This window comes from Notamacropus eugenii, chromosome 3, assembly GCF_028372415.1.
Source record: "Notamacropus eugenii isolate mMacEug1 chromosome 3, mMacEug1.pri_v2, whole genome shotgun sequence".
Taxonomy (NCBI): Eukaryota; Metazoa; Chordata; class Mammalia; order Diprotodontia; family Macropodidae; genus Notamacropus; species Notamacropus eugenii.
The window spans coordinates 429347644-429366304 of record NC_092874.1 but is presented as its reverse complement, the minus strand read 5'-3'; the positions used below and the strand labels follow the sequence as shown (position 1 = coordinate 429366304).

Here is an 18661-nt window from a genome sequence, read left to right as displayed (position 1 = left end):
CGGTTCTGTCCTTGTTCTTATGGGTTCTATTCCATAAAACTGGGAGGTAACATTTTTCCCATCTGCCATTGATTTCACAGAGATTTCCTTCCTCTCTATTTAGATTTTTTTTCAAGTGGACAGGCAAGTTTAAAAACTTGCTGCATAGAAAATATTTTGTCCATTCCTTTGTGCTCTGTGAGGGCCCAGAGAAGAGGGGGAGGGGGTGTCGGCTGATGCCCTAGAGATCATTCTATTGTGAGTCTGGCTCATTCAAATCCCAGTCAGACTGCCTGATACAGCCATGAACCCTCACCTGATCAAGCAGCCCAGCCCATGAGGGCCTTCATCCTGAGCCCCCGTGGACTGCACTGGGTACTCTTTTCCCTCAACATGAACTGAGCAGTCACGTACCCTTTCCAAACTACCGAGGGCCTTGACATTCCCCAGGCCAAGGGAGCCATGAGCTAACAGCCCCAGCTGCAGAGGCCAGCTGTCCACATTCCACCAGCCCACACAGCCGTAAGCCGACGTCTGGCTGGTACAGGTTCCAGCATCCCCTACCCAAGCAGAGCCACAAGACAGGTCCCTCAGTCCATTGCCTGCATTCCCCTGGGCATCAGAGCTGCCCTAGTGCCAATTCAGGCAAGGTCCTCTGATTCTGGTTCACAGAAAATGTGAGATGCGAGAGGGGGTAGAAAGGGTGGCTCTTCCCTGGGTTTACGTGTGGTGTCTCAGGCAACTGACCCCACCTGGTCCCTTATAATGGCTCTGGGGCTCAGGATGTACTTAACAAGAACAGACATGGATGTTCTGGCCTTGGGTTGCCCATTTCCACCAAATGCTCCCCATCTGGAAGACCTAGACCAGCTTTGATGGAATTGATTCCTTCCCTCTTCCTTCTCTCCTCCCTCTCCTCCCCTCCCCCAATCACATAAAGCCTAGGAGTTGAGGCAGGAAATTACTTCAGTCTTTCCTTGATGCTGGCAAATACTCCCATTCTCCTGCTTACTACTGACCTGTCCCATTCCACTCCTCCCCCCACTTTTCTGGCCCCTTTCCCTCCTTGCCCCTGACATCTTTCCATAGCATCTTTCATATTCAACAGTACTATGCTCCTCTACTTTGCTTGGCAGCTGCAGTGGATAGAACACTGGGTTTAAAGTCAGGAAGATCCAAATTCAAATCCAGACTTAGACACTTGACCCTGGGCAAGTCACTTAGTCCCTGTTTGCCTCAGTTTCCTGATCTGTAAAATGGGAACACAGTGGAGAAGGAAAAAGCAAACCACTCCAGTTTCTTTGCCAAAAACTCCATGGACAAAGTCCACTGGGTCATGTAGAGTTGGACAAGTTGGAACACTTGAACAACAACAACAAAATGGTAGATTCAAACCCCAGCTCTGACAAGTGTGCACAATCCTAATACCTGACATTTATATAGCACCTTAAAGTTTGCAAAGTACTTTACTAAGGTTATCTCATTTGATTCTCACAACAACCCTGAGAGATAGGTGCCATTATTTTCCTCTTTTTATGGTTGAGGAAACTGAGGCAAACAGAGCTTAAGTGACTTTCCCAGAGTCACACAGTCAAGAGTGTCTGATTTCAACTTTGAACTCAGGTGTTCCTGACTTCAGGTCTGTGCTTGAATTGTAGGTAAGGTAGTTTGGGGGGAAAGTAAGAGAGATGTTGTGAAGATGGAAGAGAACTGGATTAGAAGAGAGAAATACTCTAAGGAGAGCACAGTTGTGCATCTTGGAAAGGAAATGGGTTATTCGCCATATTAGCTTTAGAGTCTAGAATTAGCTAGAGGGAAGCAAGGATAATGACCAAGATGAAAGTCTATCCCATAAGAATAAAATGAGGAACTCTGGAATACAGAAAGGGCCCAGGCTGGCAACAAATACTAAGAACCACAAACAGAGCTTTTAGTTTTCAGTCATCCCAGAGAAAGGGAGGCAAATGGCAAAAGGGTGATGGAGGTAAGATCAAATGACAAAACTCATTTTGTCTCCATTTGCTTTGACAAAGAGAATGGTCTTTGGGCAAGAAAGAACAAAGCAAAAAATGGTTAAGAGAGAGCTGAAACCCTGAGGTGAGTCTGAGGAGTGACAGTGATAGAACCCTTGACCGCCCTTGATGAGCCCAAGTCACCATGGCTACACAGGACTACACTGAAGGAGAGCAGGAGATTTGATGGTTGTGACTGCTGAGTCAAAGATCTTGGGGGGGCAGAACTGGAAGAGAGTAAGTGTTGTCTCAATTCTCAAAAAAATGGAAGCAGAGCCTGAAAACTATTAAGTTGATGAGCTTAACATTGATTCCTGGAACCAGAATCAGAGGATCTAGCCTGAATTGGCAATATGGTAGCTCTGATGCCCAGGGGAATGCAAGCAATGGTCTGGGGGACTTGCCTCATGGTTCTAGTTGGGTGGGGGTTCCAGCACACAGATAGGTCAGTCATCAGATCTCTGGAAAAAAAATCTAAAATGTGTCAGTTAAAAGATATGGTTTCACTTTTCAACCAAATGATCACTGAGAGTCACCTCAGCTTCCTTGAGAACAAGTCATGCCAGACTATACTCACCTCCTTTTTTGGGCAGAGTTTCTAGACTGGTAACTTAGTAAAATTCTGTAGATATAGCTCTAGATTGTGGCACGTCATTTGGCAATGACTCTTGCGCTCCCCTTGCAGATAAACCAGAGACCCATAAGCTAGACTTGTGGGGTCAAACTCAAAAAGAAATAAAGGCCACTAAACCATACATAAGATCATTGTGAGCCACACTGACTTTGAAAACCACATATGAACATTATCTATGTTCACTGTATTGTCATTTTGTTCAATATTTCCTAATCACAATTTAATCTGATTTAGGCTTTCTCAGAACTCAAGACAGTTCTGGGCTGCCTATCTGACACCTCTGGTCTAAAGAACAGTACTGTCTGATGGATTTGGAACTGACTGAAACACTAGAAGAATAATTATTAATATCTCCACATTTCCTTGGAGGGCGGCCTGTAGTGGAGTACCCCAGGGATCTGTCTATGTTCACATTTTTATCAATGATTTAAAGGCATAAGCATTCTTAAATTTATAAGGATAGAAAGTAACAACTGGTTGATAACTCCTTAACAATAATCAGCCAGCATGTCTCAGTGGGAGAACTTGAACTCAGGTCTTTCTGGCTTCAAGGCCAGTTCTCCATCCATGATTCCATACTATCCTGATAACATGAAATTTAATAGGTATAAATGTAAGGGCCCTACAGTCTTTTTGAAAAATCAGTTTCAGAAATACATGATGAGGGGGAAGAAGAAGAAGAAGAAGAAGAAGAAGAAGAAGAAGAAGAAGAAGAAGAAGAAGAAGGAGGAGGAGGAGGAGGAGGAGGAGGAGGAGGAGGAGGAGAAGGAGGAGGAGGAGGAGGAGAAGAAGTTAAATTGAATAGATTATTCATTAAACTAAATTCAATCACAGGGCAAGGGTTTCTAGACCTTAGAGAAATCATGTAATCCTTTGTTTAGTTGCACATGGACCTGGATTTATAAATCTTTATGGAGAGAGACAAAAATTTGAGTGCAATAATGAAGTCCTATAAACTTAAAACCAATGTGCTAATTGACTTTGTGAGCCTGGGTACAGCAATCAGTGGAGTAGAAGTGCAGACAAAAGGTAATCAGTCCAGTAGGGGCAGAGGTGATGGAGAAAATGTTCAAGAAGAAACTGGGTCTCACAGAATGAGTATAGAGATGAGTTTGGGTGTGGTGGGGAGAGATTTCTGTTGAAGGAAACATCAACAAAGAAGGGGAGGTAGTAGTGAGTATGACTTGTGTAAGAGCCCCTGAGGACACCAAGTAGAGGGTTCATATTGAAGATGAAGCCTGGGGCCAGATTATAGAGGACTTTAAGTGCCAAACTAATGGATGGGGTACTTACCTCACCTCTGGTACAAGGAACAGCATCCGAATACCTAGATGTACAAAGGGAGCCTTCTTCAATGAGATCATCTTGGAGCCCAAAAGTGGCTGTACAGTTGGTGGCAAAATATTTATAGGGCCTCCAGGTATGTCCACCATCTTGGGAACGCTCCAAGATCATGGCAGCTGGCCGGGGAGACTTGAAGACCACAATGACATGAGTCAGGTAGAACTCTGTCTCGAAGTCCAGACGAATCTCTTCTCGTGAGATACCCACAGCCGACTGCCACCAGGTGTTGGGAGAAGTAAAGACATCGTCCGTCATGGAGGATGGAGGGTGGGAATTGTTGGGTTGCTGAGCATTGCACTTCGTGCACTGGAGGTGACCACAGTTCAAGGTTCTGGAAGGGAGGGGATGCTGGTCCACAAAGGAGCAGGAGAGCTCTGTGCCACTCTCCCCACAGGTGGTGAACGTGATAGGGGTCCTGCCTGTGGCAAGGTTCCCCACAGGTGGGTTGCAGGCACGATGGTCACAGCGAAAGGTATGGAATTGCCCTGGATATGCAACACAAACATCACCCCCCAAAAAAGGTCAGATTTAATAGTGTTAGCTCACTTCTTCACTTCCCCTCCCTTCACAGCCATTCATATTTTTCCACCTTATCCCCATTTAAATAGTATTAGGTTTAAATTTTTATAGAATTCAAGAACTAGAAAGAACTTTAGAACACAAAACATTATAAGATAGAATGATAGAGAATTAGAAAAATCCAATCAACCTCTGAATATGGCAGAGGAGAAAACCAAGGCCTAGGAAAAGAAAAGCTGTACCTAGAACCCAAATCTCTTTCATGGTTCAGGGCATACCCCAGACCCTACTCCCTGAGACCCCCACACGGTCTCTACTGCTCATGAACTTACAACTCCTCTGGGTCTGCCTTATGTAGGCAGAGTAAGCAATTGCTTGCCCATCTCCATGGGGCGATTTCAGCGTTGTTGAGAGGGGGAAAGGATTCATAAAGTCAGGTTCAGATTGACAAAGAATATTTTGCCAATTTCCTAATTTCACCATGTATCCAATGTCAAGTCCAAATACCTCTGACTGGCATTTGATTTCCTCCATAATCTTACCCTTCTAAATGATTTTTTTTAAAAATTTGTTTTATTTTATTTATTTTATTATTGTTTTATTTTGTTTTTATATTTTGTTTTACATTACAAATATTTACAGGTTACTCCCACTTTGTGATAGTTTTCCTCTCACTAAGTGCAACTAATAATACATGATCTCATCTAAAAGTGAATGCACCTCACAACCAAATGTAGAAAGACAGAAATATTAGATGCATCCTTTTTAGATCATGATGCAATAAAAGTCATGTATAATAAAGGGCCATAGAAAGATAATAAAAAACTAATTGTAAACTATATAATCTAATCCTGAAGAATGAGTGGGTCAAATAACAAATCAGAGATACAATAATTTCATCAAAGAGAATGACAATAATGAGAAAACATGCTGAAATTTATGGGATGTAGCCAAAGCAGTTCCTAAGAGAAATTTCATATTTCTAAAAGCTTACATGAATAAAATAGAGAAAGAACAGATCAATGAATTGGGCATGAAATTAAAAAAGCAAGAAAAGGAACAAATTAAAAATTCCCAATTAAACATCAAGTTAGAAATTCTGAAAATCAACAGATATTAATAAAATTAAAAGTAAGAAAACTATTGAATTAATAAACAAAACTAAGAAATGACATTAAAATAGATAAAGCCTTGGTTAATTTGATTTTTTAAAAAAAAGAAAGAAGAAAACATATTATAAGTATCAAAAATAAAAAGGATAAATTCACCACCATTGAAGAGGAAATTAAAGCAATAATTAGGAGCTTTTTGCCCTACCATATGCCAATAAATCTGACAATCTAAGTGAAATAGATAAATATTTACAAAAATATAAATTGCCCAGATTAACAGAAGAGGAAATAAAATACTTAAATAACCATCTCAGAAAAAGAAATTGAACAAGCCATTAAAGGATTCCCTAAGAGAAAATCTCCAGGGGCAGATGGATTTACAAGTGAATTCTACCAAACATTTAAGGAACAATTAACTCCAATACTATATAAACTATTTGAAAAAAGAGGTGAAGAAGTCCTAACAAATTTCTTTTATGACACAAATATGATGCTGATATTTAAACCAGGAAGAGTCAAAACAGATAAAGAAAATTAGAGACCAATTTCCCTAGTGAATATTGATGCATAAAATTTAAGTAAAATATTAGCAAAGAGATTACACAATTTATCACCAGGGTAACACACTATGACGAGGTAAGATTTCATCCAGAAATGCAGAACTGGTTCAATATTAGGAAAACTGTCAGCATAATTGGCCATATCAATAACAAAAACAAAAGAAATCTTATGATTAACTCAATAGAGTCAGAAAAAGCTTTTGACAAAATATAATACCATTCCTATTAAAAGCACTAGAGAACATAGGAATGAACGGAACTTTCCTTAAAATGTTAAGTACTTCTATCTAAAATCATCAGCAAGCATTATCTGTAATGGGGATAAGCTAGAAGCCTCCCCAGTAAGATCAGGAGTGAAGTAAGGATGCCCATTATCACCACTGTTATTCAATATTGTATCAGAAATGTCAGCTATAAAAAAAGAGGAGAAAAAGAAATGTAAGGAATTAGAATAGCCAGTGAGGAAGCAAAACCATCACTCTTTGCAGATATGATGGTATATTTAGAGAACCCTAGAGAATGAACTAAAAACCTACTTGAGATAATTAACAACTTTAGCAGTCATAGGATAGAAAATAAACCCACATAAATCATCAGCATTTCTATGTATTACCAACAAAACCCAGCAGCAAGAGATAGAAAAATTTCATTTAAAATAACTGTAGACAATATAAAATATTTGGGAGCCTACTTACCAAGATAAACCCAGGAACTATACGTACACAATTGCAAAACACTTTTCACACAAAGTAAGACTTAAACAATTGGAAAAAATATCAATTGCTCATGGGTAGGCTGAGCTAACATAATGAAAAATGACAATTCTATTTAAATTAGTTTACTTATTCAATGCCATACCAACCAAACTACCAAAAAATTATTTTCTAGAGCTAGAAAAATTATAACAAAATTTATCTGGAAGAACAAAAGGTCAAGGATATCAAAAGAATTAATAAAAAATGCAAAAAAAAGGTGACCTAGCCATACTAGATTTAAAACTATGTTATAAAGCAGCAATCATCAAAACTATTTGGTGCTGCCTAAGAAATAGAGTGGTGGAACAGTGGAATAGGTTAGGTACACATAATAGTAGTAAATGACTATATATGCTTGACAGACCCAAAGACTGCATCTTCTGGGATAAGAACTCACTATTTGACAAAAAAAAACTCCTAGGAAAGCTGGAAAATAGCATGGCAGAAACTAGGCATAGACAAACATCTCACACCATATACCAAGATAAGGTCAAAATGGGTACATGATTTAGACATGAAGGGTGATACCATAAGCAAATTAGGAGAGCAAGGAATAGTTTACCTGTGAGATCTATGGAGAGTGGGAGAATTTATGACCAAACAAGAGATAGAGAGCATTTTAAATGCAAAATGGATAATTTTGATTACATTGTATTAAAAAGGTTTTACACAAACAAAACCAATGCAACCAAGATTAGAAGGAAAGCAGAAAGATGGGAAATAATTTTTATAGCCAGTCTTTCTTATAAACCCCTCATTTCTAAGATATATAAAGAACTGAATCAAATTTATAAGAACATAAGTCATTCCCCAATTGATAAATTGTCAAAAGATATGAATAGGCAGTTTTGGAATGAAAAAATTAAAACTATCTATAGTCTTATGAAAAAATGTTGTAAGTCACTGTTGATTAGAGAAATGCAAATTAAAACAACTCTGAGGTACCACCTCACACCTATTAGATTAGCTGATATGATAGAAAAGGAAAATGATAAATATTGGAGAATCTGTGGGGAAACTGAGACACTAAAGCATTGTTGGTGGAGTTGTGAACTGATCCAACCATTCTAGAGGGCAATTTGGAACTATGGACAAAGGTTATAAAACTGTGCATACTCCTTGATCCAGCAATAGCACTGCTAGGTCTGTATCCCAAAGAGATCATAAAAAAAGGGAAAAGGACGTACATGTGCAAAAATATTTATAATAGCCTCTTTTGTGGTGGCAAAGAATTGAAAACTGAGGAGATGTCCATCAATTGGGTGGTAATATACCACAAGTTATGGTATATACATGGAATGGATTACTACTGTGCTATAAGAAATGATGAGCAGGAAGATTTCAGAAAAACCTGGAAAGACTTACATGAACTGATGCTGAACGAAGTGAGCAAAATCAGGAAAACAGTGTACACAGTAACAGCAACACTATGTGATGGTCAACTATGATAGACTTAGATATTCTAAGCATTACAGTGATCCAAGACAATTCCAAAAGACTTCTGATGGAAAATGCTATTCACATTCAGAGAAAGAACTATAGTATCTGAATCCAAATCGAAGCATACTCATTTCACTTTGTGTGTGTGTATATGTGTGTGTGTGTGTGTGTGTGTGTGTGTGTGTGTGGGTGGGTGGGTGGGTGTGGGTGTGTGATAGATGGGAGGGCAGATTGAGGAGGGGTCAGTCATAAGCAAAACACTTGAGGAAGGATGGGGTAAAAGGAGAAAGAGACTAGAATAAATGGGGGGGGAATAGGATGGAAGGGAATACAGCTAACAATAACAACTATAAAAAAATTTGAAGCAACTTTCTCTGATAAAGGTCTCATTTCTCAAACACAGAGAACTGAGTCAAATTTATAAAAGTAAGAATTATTACTCCCCTACTGACAAATGATCAAAATATATGAATAGTTTTCAGATGAAGTAACCAAAGTTATCTACAGTCATATGAAAAAAATGTTCGAATTCACTATTGATTGGAGAAATGCAAATTAAAACAATTCTGAGGTACTACTTCATACCTATTAGATTGGCTAATAGGAAAGAAAAGGAAAATAACAAATGGTGGAGGCGATGTGAGAAAAAATGAAGCATTAATGCATTGCTGAAGGACCTGTGAATTGATTCAACCATTCTATAGAACAATTGGGAACTATGCACAAAGGGCTATAAAACCAAGCATACTCTTTCACTTAGTAATACCACTACTAGGTCCGTATCTTAAAAGAGATAAAAAAACAAAAAGGAAAAGGACTTACATGTACAAAAATGTTTATTGCAGCTCTTTCTTGGTGACAAAATATTAGAGATTGAGGTAACGCCCATCAATTGGGGAATGGTGAACAAGTTGTGGTATGTGATGGAATACTGTTATGCTATAAGAAATGGTGAGCAGGATGCTCTCGGAAAAGCCTGGAGTGACTTGCATGAGATGATGCAAAGTGAAATGTACTACAATGTACAAAGTAACAGGAATATTGTAAGATGATCAGCTGTGAATGACTTAGCTATATTCATCAATACATTGATCCAAGATAACACTGAAGGACTTATGATAAAAAAAAAAAAATGCTATCCTTCCCCAGAGAAAGAACTGGTGGTGTCTGAATACAGACTTTTTAGTTTATTTTTTCTTGAGGTTTTGTTTTGGTTTGGGTCTGTTTTCTTTCATAACATGACTATTATGGACATGTTTTGCATGACTACATATCTGCAACTTATATTGAATTGCTTGCCTTCTCAATGTGGGAGGGGAGAGGAAGGAAAGAAGAAAATTTGGAACTAAAAAGTTTTAAAAATGAAAGTTAAAAATTGTTTTTACATGTAACTGGAGAAAAACAAAATACTAAATGAATCACCAAAAAATTCATCATTTACAAACACTAATGAGTGCTTTGAGATCCACCACATGAAAAAGTTGCCCGGAAGGTACTTGCTTAGTAGTCCTATCATGGTTAATAACCATTCCTTGGCATTCTAGGACATGCAGTTGCAGGAAGATCAGCTACAGTTCAGTGACAGAAATAGTTAATTATTGCTTCTTCTTTCTTACCAACTGGCAGAAAGTTCATTGGCTCAAAACAAAACAAAACAAGGGGAGTTCCCAACAGAAATTGCCATGGGTATATTAGTAGAAATACAGAGAATAAAGAAGTTCTTAAAGGGAGAGTACTGGTGCTAAACGAGGAGTAAAAGTGGATTAGGGCCACTCTTAACCCCTGATATAAGGTTCCAACTGGAAAGGACTTTAGAAAAGAGAAATCATCTTTACAAGAAAGTCAGTGGACTAATCAGGTGTTCTTCATCTTCCCTGTGTCACAGACCCCTTTGGCAGTCTAGGGAAACCCATGGACCCCTTCTCAGAATAATGTTTTAAATGCATAAAATAAAATACAGAGAATTACGAAGGAACCAGATTGTCAAAATATACATATTGAAAAACAACAAATTCATAGATCTCAGGCTGAGCATCCTTGGACCAGCTGATCACTAAAGGTTCTTTCTAGCTCTAACATTCTGGAAGCCCAGCACAAAGAATAAACACTGCACTTGGGACAGAGGGCCTGGGTTCATTTTCAGTTTTTACTACTCACTACCCATGTGACTTTGGGCAAATCCTTTCCCATCTTCCTTATCTGTAAAATGATAGGGTTGAACTAATGTAACCTCCAAGTATCTTCCAATTCTAAATTTACGGTCCCATGATCTGTGATTCTAAACTCTGCCATGGTTTGTCCTCTATCAAGATTTCCCTTAATCTTCTAGGGGAATTCAGAACCTTGGAAAACTTTCAAAATATAAAGGTGTGAATGGTTAATGGTAGAATGTTCTCCATTGTTGGGAGGAGCATTTTTGGAGTAGCTGAAATAGAGTTGAGGCTCTCATAGGATCAAAAATTTGGAGCTCAATGCGACCTTAGAGGCTATTGGATCCCACCTCCCTCATTTTATAGCTGAGGAAACAGGCAGCGAAAGGTCAAGAGACTTGCTTAGGATCATACAGCTAGTAAATGGCTGAGGCACGGTTTGAATTCAGGTCCTACTGATTCAGAGCAGGAACAAGTCTGGAGAGATCAGGGTAATTCTGGTGATAGGTGGTAGGCAAGTGAGGCATCTTAGAGTTCTACTAGTCTGTGTGGGTAAAAAAGAACCCTTCAAAGAGCAAAAACACTGAGATTCTGAGAGTGTGTACAAAGCACAGAAGTTCCCTGCAAATGCTGAAAGGTTCACTGAGCTGCTAGGGACAAGGACGCCCACGAGGCCCATTCATTTCCTCATCAGAAAGACATTATAGAACCCGGTATAACTCTAGAAGCCAGGGGACCTAGAGTCATAAAGCATGGGGTTTCCAGGTCTGGACACTGTGTCACTGGGCAAATTGTTTCGCCTTTCTGAGTCATGTTGGGCTTTCCCCTGCATCATCTAAAAATGGCAAATAATAAACTTGAACTATCTACCCGACAGAATTGCTGTGAATAATCCAAATTTCAACCTTCATGAGCTATCGGCATGGGAGCTCTCACTGTTATTGATCAGTCTGTATTTCTGAAGGCATTTAAGTCTTAGTCTGGTCACTATAAGAAACTAAAGCACTATAAGGAGCTTACAATCTAATTAGGGAAAGAAGAAAAGAAGTAGCACATAATGAAGTGGTAAAACAGGCACCATGAGGCCACCGGGTGAGCTGGGGTAAGGGTGGCACCTTTCTGGCCCTCAGCCTCCGTCCTCTCCTATGTCAAATAAGGGCGTTGGGATTCGTGACCTCTAAGACCCCTTCCCATTGTAACAGTCTGTTCTCAAAAGGCCCTTCGTGTTCCCAAAGTCTCTGTTGTAGGGCTCCCTTCCTATTCTAGCTTTTTATGCTTATTCCTTCAAAAGCCGCCCCCCCCCCCCCCCCCCCCCGCATTCTTGAGATTCAAAGACCTTTGAGATCTCTCTCAGAACTAACACTCCAAGTGCCAAAGAATCCATCAATTCACTTCCTTCAATCTCTTCTCAGCAGCCTCATTATCCATCCCTGGAGGCATCTCAGGAGCTTCCCTCTGAACCTCTTCCAAGTTCTCTTGAGGCCTTCTTGGTTATGGAGCCAAAACTGGAGATTGCTCTCTAAGGCAAGGCTAATCCAACTTTTAGAAGTAACTGAACTTTTACATTAAAAAAAAAAATTAATAAAATTGTTGAGCCCTAATCAAACAGTTTTATTGACATACCCAAGGCCAATGATAATAAAGCCAAATTTATACCCATTTGGGGCCAGTGGTGGTGGCTAGGATGCTTAAAACACAATAAGTGTTTTAATTAGAAATATAGAAATTATGTAAAATTATAATTATATATAATATAAATATTTAATAATATTTAACGAGTCAATGATAATCTGGACATTATAAAATTATAAAAATTATAATTACATATAATACAAATAATTATTTAATAGTATATTACATATAATTTAAACATATTTAATAAAATATTATATATAATGTCAAATATAGCATAAATATATTTAATATGTTATGTACAATATGCTATAGAATATAAATATATTTATTAACATACTATATATAATAATATATACTAAAAAAATTAGGGTAATAAGACTGAAGGGTATAGACAGTACCATAAAATTTGGCTTTTCTTTCCATCAGTCATAGCATGTTGGAATACCTACTATGTGCTAGGGACTGAGAATACAACAAAAATAACAGTTGCTGTGTTTAAGAAGCTTGCACTCTACAAAGAGAATACAACCTGTTCACAGATACAGAAATGCAAGATGTCGTTACATATTTAGATATATGTACATATGCGTGCATATGTATATCCTCATATACCACAGACATATCTACACATACATATATAGCATATGTATATTCAGAGAAAGGAGAAGAGAGGAGAGAAGATAGAGACACAGAGAGACAGAGAGAATGAGGGCTGTGAGAAAATTCTCTTTTTTACAACTATAAGGATTACTTTCTCTGCAAATTATAGTCTTATCTTAGAGAGTTACCTATTGCGAGATTAATTAACTTGCCCAGCGTCACACAGTCAGAGATAGACAATACAGATAAACAGACAGACATATGCATATACACACACACATTACGTACATGCATACACATATATACACACAAAGGGATTTCAGCAAGATCAGGAATCAGGAAAAGTCTTTTGAAGGAGGTGCTATTTGAGATAAACCTTAAATGGGGCTAGGGATTCGGGAGGTGGATATGAGGAGGAAGAGCATTTCAGGCATGGGGAACAGCCTGTGCAAATACAGGGAGGTGAGAGAGGAATCTTGTGTCTAGGGAGCAATAAATGGGTCAGCTGGTCTGGAACAGTGTATTTGAGAGAGAGTGCCATGTAATCAACCTGAAAAAAGACTGGAAGCAGTCAATGAAAGGCAGTTCCTTATCATAGATATGCCTATGTCTCTAAAACATATGTAACAGACTTCCCTCTCCAGGTGTGAAATAGTAGAAATTGAGCTGCAATGAGAAGCCCAGCTCTCCTTACTGCCTGGTGACTCTGGCCGTGTCAGTTTCCCTCTGCAGGTGCAGCATCTTCATCTATCAAACAAAGGGGTTGGATTAGCACAGGAGAAAGTGACCTGGATCTGTGGGTGGTGAACCTGGGTTGGAATCTTGGCTCTGATATGTATTTTACTGTATTTGGGATTAAAGGGGGAGGGTTCAAATCCTGTCTCTACCACTGTGTGACTCTGGGCAAATCAGAGTACCCTTATGTATGAAACTCAGGCATTGGACTGAATGAACTTGGAGGTCCTGTCCAGCTCCAAAAATATGATTTTATACAGCAAGCATTCTTAGCTTGGAGTCCTTGAACTTGCTTTTAAATATTCTGATAACTATATTTTAATATAATAGATTTTCCTTGAAATCTGAGATATTGTATGAATGCATTTAAAAACATTATTCCAAGAAGGGGGAGTAGCTTCACCAGCCTGCCAAATGGGTCCAGGACAAAGAAACTTAAGGACCCTTTTTAGAAGGATTCTATGAATCTCTCTTGATGTTAGTTTCATGATCAACTCAAATCGATATACATTTATTAAGCACCTACTATGGGCCAGCCACTGGGAACAAGACAAAATAAAAGTCTCTAATCTATTGAGGGAAAGAGTTAATAAATATTTATTAAGCACATATTATGTAGCAGGCACTGTGTTCCTAGTCTATTGAGGGATACAATAAATATTAAGCACCTACTATGTGCCAGGAACTATGCCAAGTGCTGGGGATCCAAAGAAAGACAAAAAACAATTCCTTACCTTTGAGGAGGTCCCAATCTAATGGAGACAACTATATATCTAAACAAGCTATAGACTGGATAAATAGGAGATAATCAACAGAGAGAAAGTGCCAGTATTAAGGGAGATTGGAAAATATTTCCTGTAGAAGGTGGGATTTTAGTTTGCCAGAGAAGCCAGGAGATAGAGATGACAAGGGGGAACATTTCAGGCATGAGATGCAAGTGAAGGAAATGCCTGGAGTCTGGAGATGATGGGTCTTCTGTGAATAGCAACTAGGAGACCAATGTCACTGGATGGCAGAATACATGGGAGGGTGTAAAGTGCAAGAAAACTGGAAAGGGAAAGTGGGGTGAAGAGTGGATAGGGTGAAGGGAGCAGGGTAGAAAGGGCTTTGGATGCTAACAGGGTTTTATTTGATCTTGGAGGTGACAGGGAGCCACGGGAGCTTATTGAGTGTGAATCCATGGGGTGACATAGCACATTTATATAGTCTGAATATGAAATACATACAAATTAATTTCAGAGAGGTATTGGAAAATAAAGAGGTTAAAAGTCAATAGCAGGAAACATTATATAGAATATAAATAAAAACAAATAAACAAAATTAAATATATACTATAATAAACATAATATGATATAGCATGTTAACTATAATACTCATAGCATCACTTCTGTTGTAGTAAAGAACCACAAACAAAGTAGGCACCATCACGGCACAATACCTAAGCAGACGTTATGTCAGTGAAATGGAATATTATCTTTCTATAAGCCATTGCAAACATGAGGAAATCAGAGAACCATGGGAAGACATATGAACTGATTCAAAGTGAAATAGAACCTCATTAATAGTACAGACAATAGTCACAACTATATCAATCAAAAGAACTATAAAACAGATAATAAAGTCTGTGTCATTAGAATGACCAAGCCTGGTCCTAGAAAAGCTCTTCCCTTCTTTCAACAGAGAGATGGAAAACTATACTCAGCTGGCTTATTTCGTGTTTTCTAAAATTTTTGTTACAAAAGATGGCTTCCCTGGTAGGGGAATGCATGTGATGTAAAAATAAAAGTATTAAAGATATAATATAGCATAATATATATTATATATGTAACATTATATTATGACTGTATTATATAACATTATATAATAGTCATATTATAAAATAATGTTATATATTGTAACATTATTTTTATTATATTTATTATAAAATTTATAATATTTTGCATATTGTATTATATGTTACAATAATAACATATATTATGTAACATAATTACAAAATATTAAAGTTAACATTAAACAATAAAATATAAAAGGTGTAAAAAATAAAATTTTTTAAAGGGTATTGGACTAGACGACCTCTAAAATTCCTTCTAGCTTTAATTTTATGATCGTATAACTAAAGGTTCTCTATCATCTCTTCCAGCTCTGTTATGATTCTATCTACAATCAATCCCCCCTTACAAAATACCCCATTGGAGCTCTACAAATTTTCCAGGGAAATCCAGGTTTTCACTATAAAAATCAGTGTAAAAATCCTTCTCTCTAAATAATCTTCATAATCAATGGCAGACTCTTAGCTATGCTAGAATGTCAGGCAGGACTCCTGTTCCTATTAGAAGCTAGGCTGTTGACTGAGAGTCATCTTCTCACTAAAATTCCCATAACTTTTTCTATGCTGCTCAGGCATAGCCAGAGAAGTGTCTATCTTTACTTAGTAGTGATTTCCATCATTAATACGACCAATTCTTGGCCCTAGAGGGCAATGGGTGGAAGAGGAAGAGGGGGAAGATTTCTGGATAGATGTGAAGAAGAAAATCTCAATAATGAGATCTGTCCCAAGATGGAATAGGTTGTCTTAGGAGGCAGTAGATTTCCTATCACTGGAAGTTTTCAAGTAGATGCTTGTTAGCAAAATTGTAGAGGGAATTTTTGGTCCTGTGTGGCCCATTGGGTCCATCCATACCAATGACTGGACCAAGAATCCAGTGACCTGGGTCTTCTCCCTAACTACTGTCTGCACTTTATTTAACTTTGGACAAGATTAGTTCTCCTTTCACCATCTCAGGTTAGTGGTTCCAACTTGTAGTTGCTGAAAGTTTCTGTTCCACAACCCTGCACTTCCTTCCTCAATTACAGCCTTATTGTTAAAAATAATGATAAATGCTAACAATAACAATAATTGCTAACATATATAAAGCATTTAAGGCTTGCAAAATCTTTTACAAAGTATGATCTCATTTGATCCTTACAACAACCCTGGAAGAAAGGTGCTATTATGATCGTCATTTTACAGATGAGGAAACTGAGGCAGGCAGCGGTTAAGTGACTTACCCAGAAGTGCACAGCTAATAAGCGTCTGAAACAGGATTTGAACTCAGGTCTTTCTGACTCCAAGCCTAGCACTCTATCTTCTGCACCACCTAGCTCCAACCTATTGATTTCTGAATGGCTTTTTAATGGTTAAGTATATCTGGAATTTTAATTGTATCCTACACCCAGGGTAGTTATCAGACCAGATCAAATTTCCAAGCACACCATGGCCAAAGGGGTGCTGGACTTGCCAGTCTCTGGCACAGCATCATAACCATCCCAGTACAAACAAAACCAGTCTTTTTGAAGATAGAAAACATCCCCCTGTTGTGACAAAGATCTGCCATGACTCAGTCAAGTGCCTAATGCCTACAACCAATTTTCCTTCTTTGCCTCTGGCATTCTCTATTCTGTCATGGCATTTTCTCAAAGCGACTGTAATTAAAATAATTTTGCAATTTATATGTCTCCATCCATGACGAATGTGGTGGGGAGCAGAGTGGTGGTCAACTTAAGACAGTGGAAGGAGAGCTAATTTTGCCCAAAGGTACAAAATGCAGCCAGGAGTTAGAGAGAGGACCTAGGTCACTAGATTCCTGGCCCAACTATTAGGGTCCTGCCTTTCACTTCTGAATTAAGTTTTGTTTCGCTTACTATTTTTTCACTTTTTTGGTTTTTTTTATTTCTCGTGATTTTTCCTTTTTGTTCTGACTCTTCTTTCACAACATGACTAATGTGGAAATAGAATTAATATGATTATAGATATATAACCTATATCCAACTGCTTGCTCTCTTGAGGAAGGGAGAAGGAGGGAGGGAGAAAAATTTGGAACCCAAAATTTTATAAAGGTGTGTATGGGGGGGAGAGTTTTGTTTCACATAACAAATGCCAGCTATACCTGAGCATTTCCTGCATCTTACCAACTATGTAAATTATCTTATGTATCATATACATTATAATTATCAACTGAATATTATATGTAAGCATATAATCTCTGTAGTTTTATAATTTTCAAAACACTTTTACATTCATAATTTAATTTCATTCTCACAACAATACTATGAAGGAGGCTGGGAAATTATCTCCACCTTACAAATAAGGAAATTGAGATGGAGAGAGGTAGTTGTGTGGCTACATGAAGCTTTCTCTCTGTCTCTCTGTCTCTGTCTCTTTCTCTCTCTTTACTATAGTTTCATTTATCCCAATAAGCACTAAGAAAAAAATGAAAGATTTTTCTGTGTCCTCCACAGTTTCCGCAGTACGTAGTGTGTTGCTCTGTTATTCTCCTAAACAAATGCACTTCCTTCTGTGGATTATTTCCAGTTCATCCTGTATCTAGCTTGTTGGGACATAGTTATTTACATCTTGTGTTCTCTATTAGATAATGAGCTCCTTACGAGCAGCAACTTTTACCTTTCTTCATATCCCTAATACTCAGTACAGCACACAAGTAGGTATATAATAATTGCTTTTTGAATTGCTAAAATATTAATGAAGTATTCAAGGCTGAAATTAAGGTCATGTGGAATATTTAGTGATTTTTATCTGCAAAGAAATAATTACCACTCCCTAAGCCCAGTTAACCAATCCATTCTATAGTGGATGAAGTGGTAAGAACACTGGGCATTGAGTCAAGACACTTGGGTTCTAGTCTTGATTCTGTAACTTTTGATAAATAGCTTAACCCCTATTTCCCCTTCAGGAAAATGAAGAAGTCAGACTAGACCCGAGACTTTCAAACTGGAGACTCTGAATTTATTTTTTAAAATATTTTTATATTTGAAATACAATGCACTTCAATAGAATGTTTCCTTTGTAATAACACACATTTTATTTGATGAATTTAAAAACCTGAATTTGAAAAAGGTACCACAAACTGCACTAGGTTACCAGAGGAATCCAGAACGCACAAAAGAGTTAAGAACCCCCTAATCGAGGTGATCTCTGACATACTGTCCATCTCTGGCATTCTACATTCTAATATTGTGTTTCTAAGACCCCTGCTAGCTCTAACACCTCCAGGTTCTAGGGTCCTTTCAGCTCTGACATTCTGGATTCTAAAGTCCTTTCCGGTTCCACTGTTTTGTAAGGTCCATTACAGTTCTAACATTCCAAGATTCCCTGGCCTTGAATTTCTATCTGTAATGATCATTGCGGT

At 38.1% G+C, this 18661-nt stretch overlaps 1 protein-coding gene across 4 annotated transcripts in view; it reads right to left on the bottom strand.

Annotated features, from left to right (window-relative positions):
• LOC140497433 (netrin-4-like) overlaps positions 1 to 18661 on the bottom strand; it is a 61385-nt gene that overhangs the window by 41536 nt on the left and 1188 nt on the right. For all 4 annotated transcript variants that reach the window (XM_072598368.1, XM_072598369.1, XM_072598370.1 and 1 more), the window contains one exon: positions 3919 to 4454. In XM_072598368.1, the coding sequence (XP_072454469.1) occupies positions 3919 to 4454 (536 nt within the window). The remainder of the gene's footprint in view (positions 1 to 3918; positions 4455 to 18661) is intronic.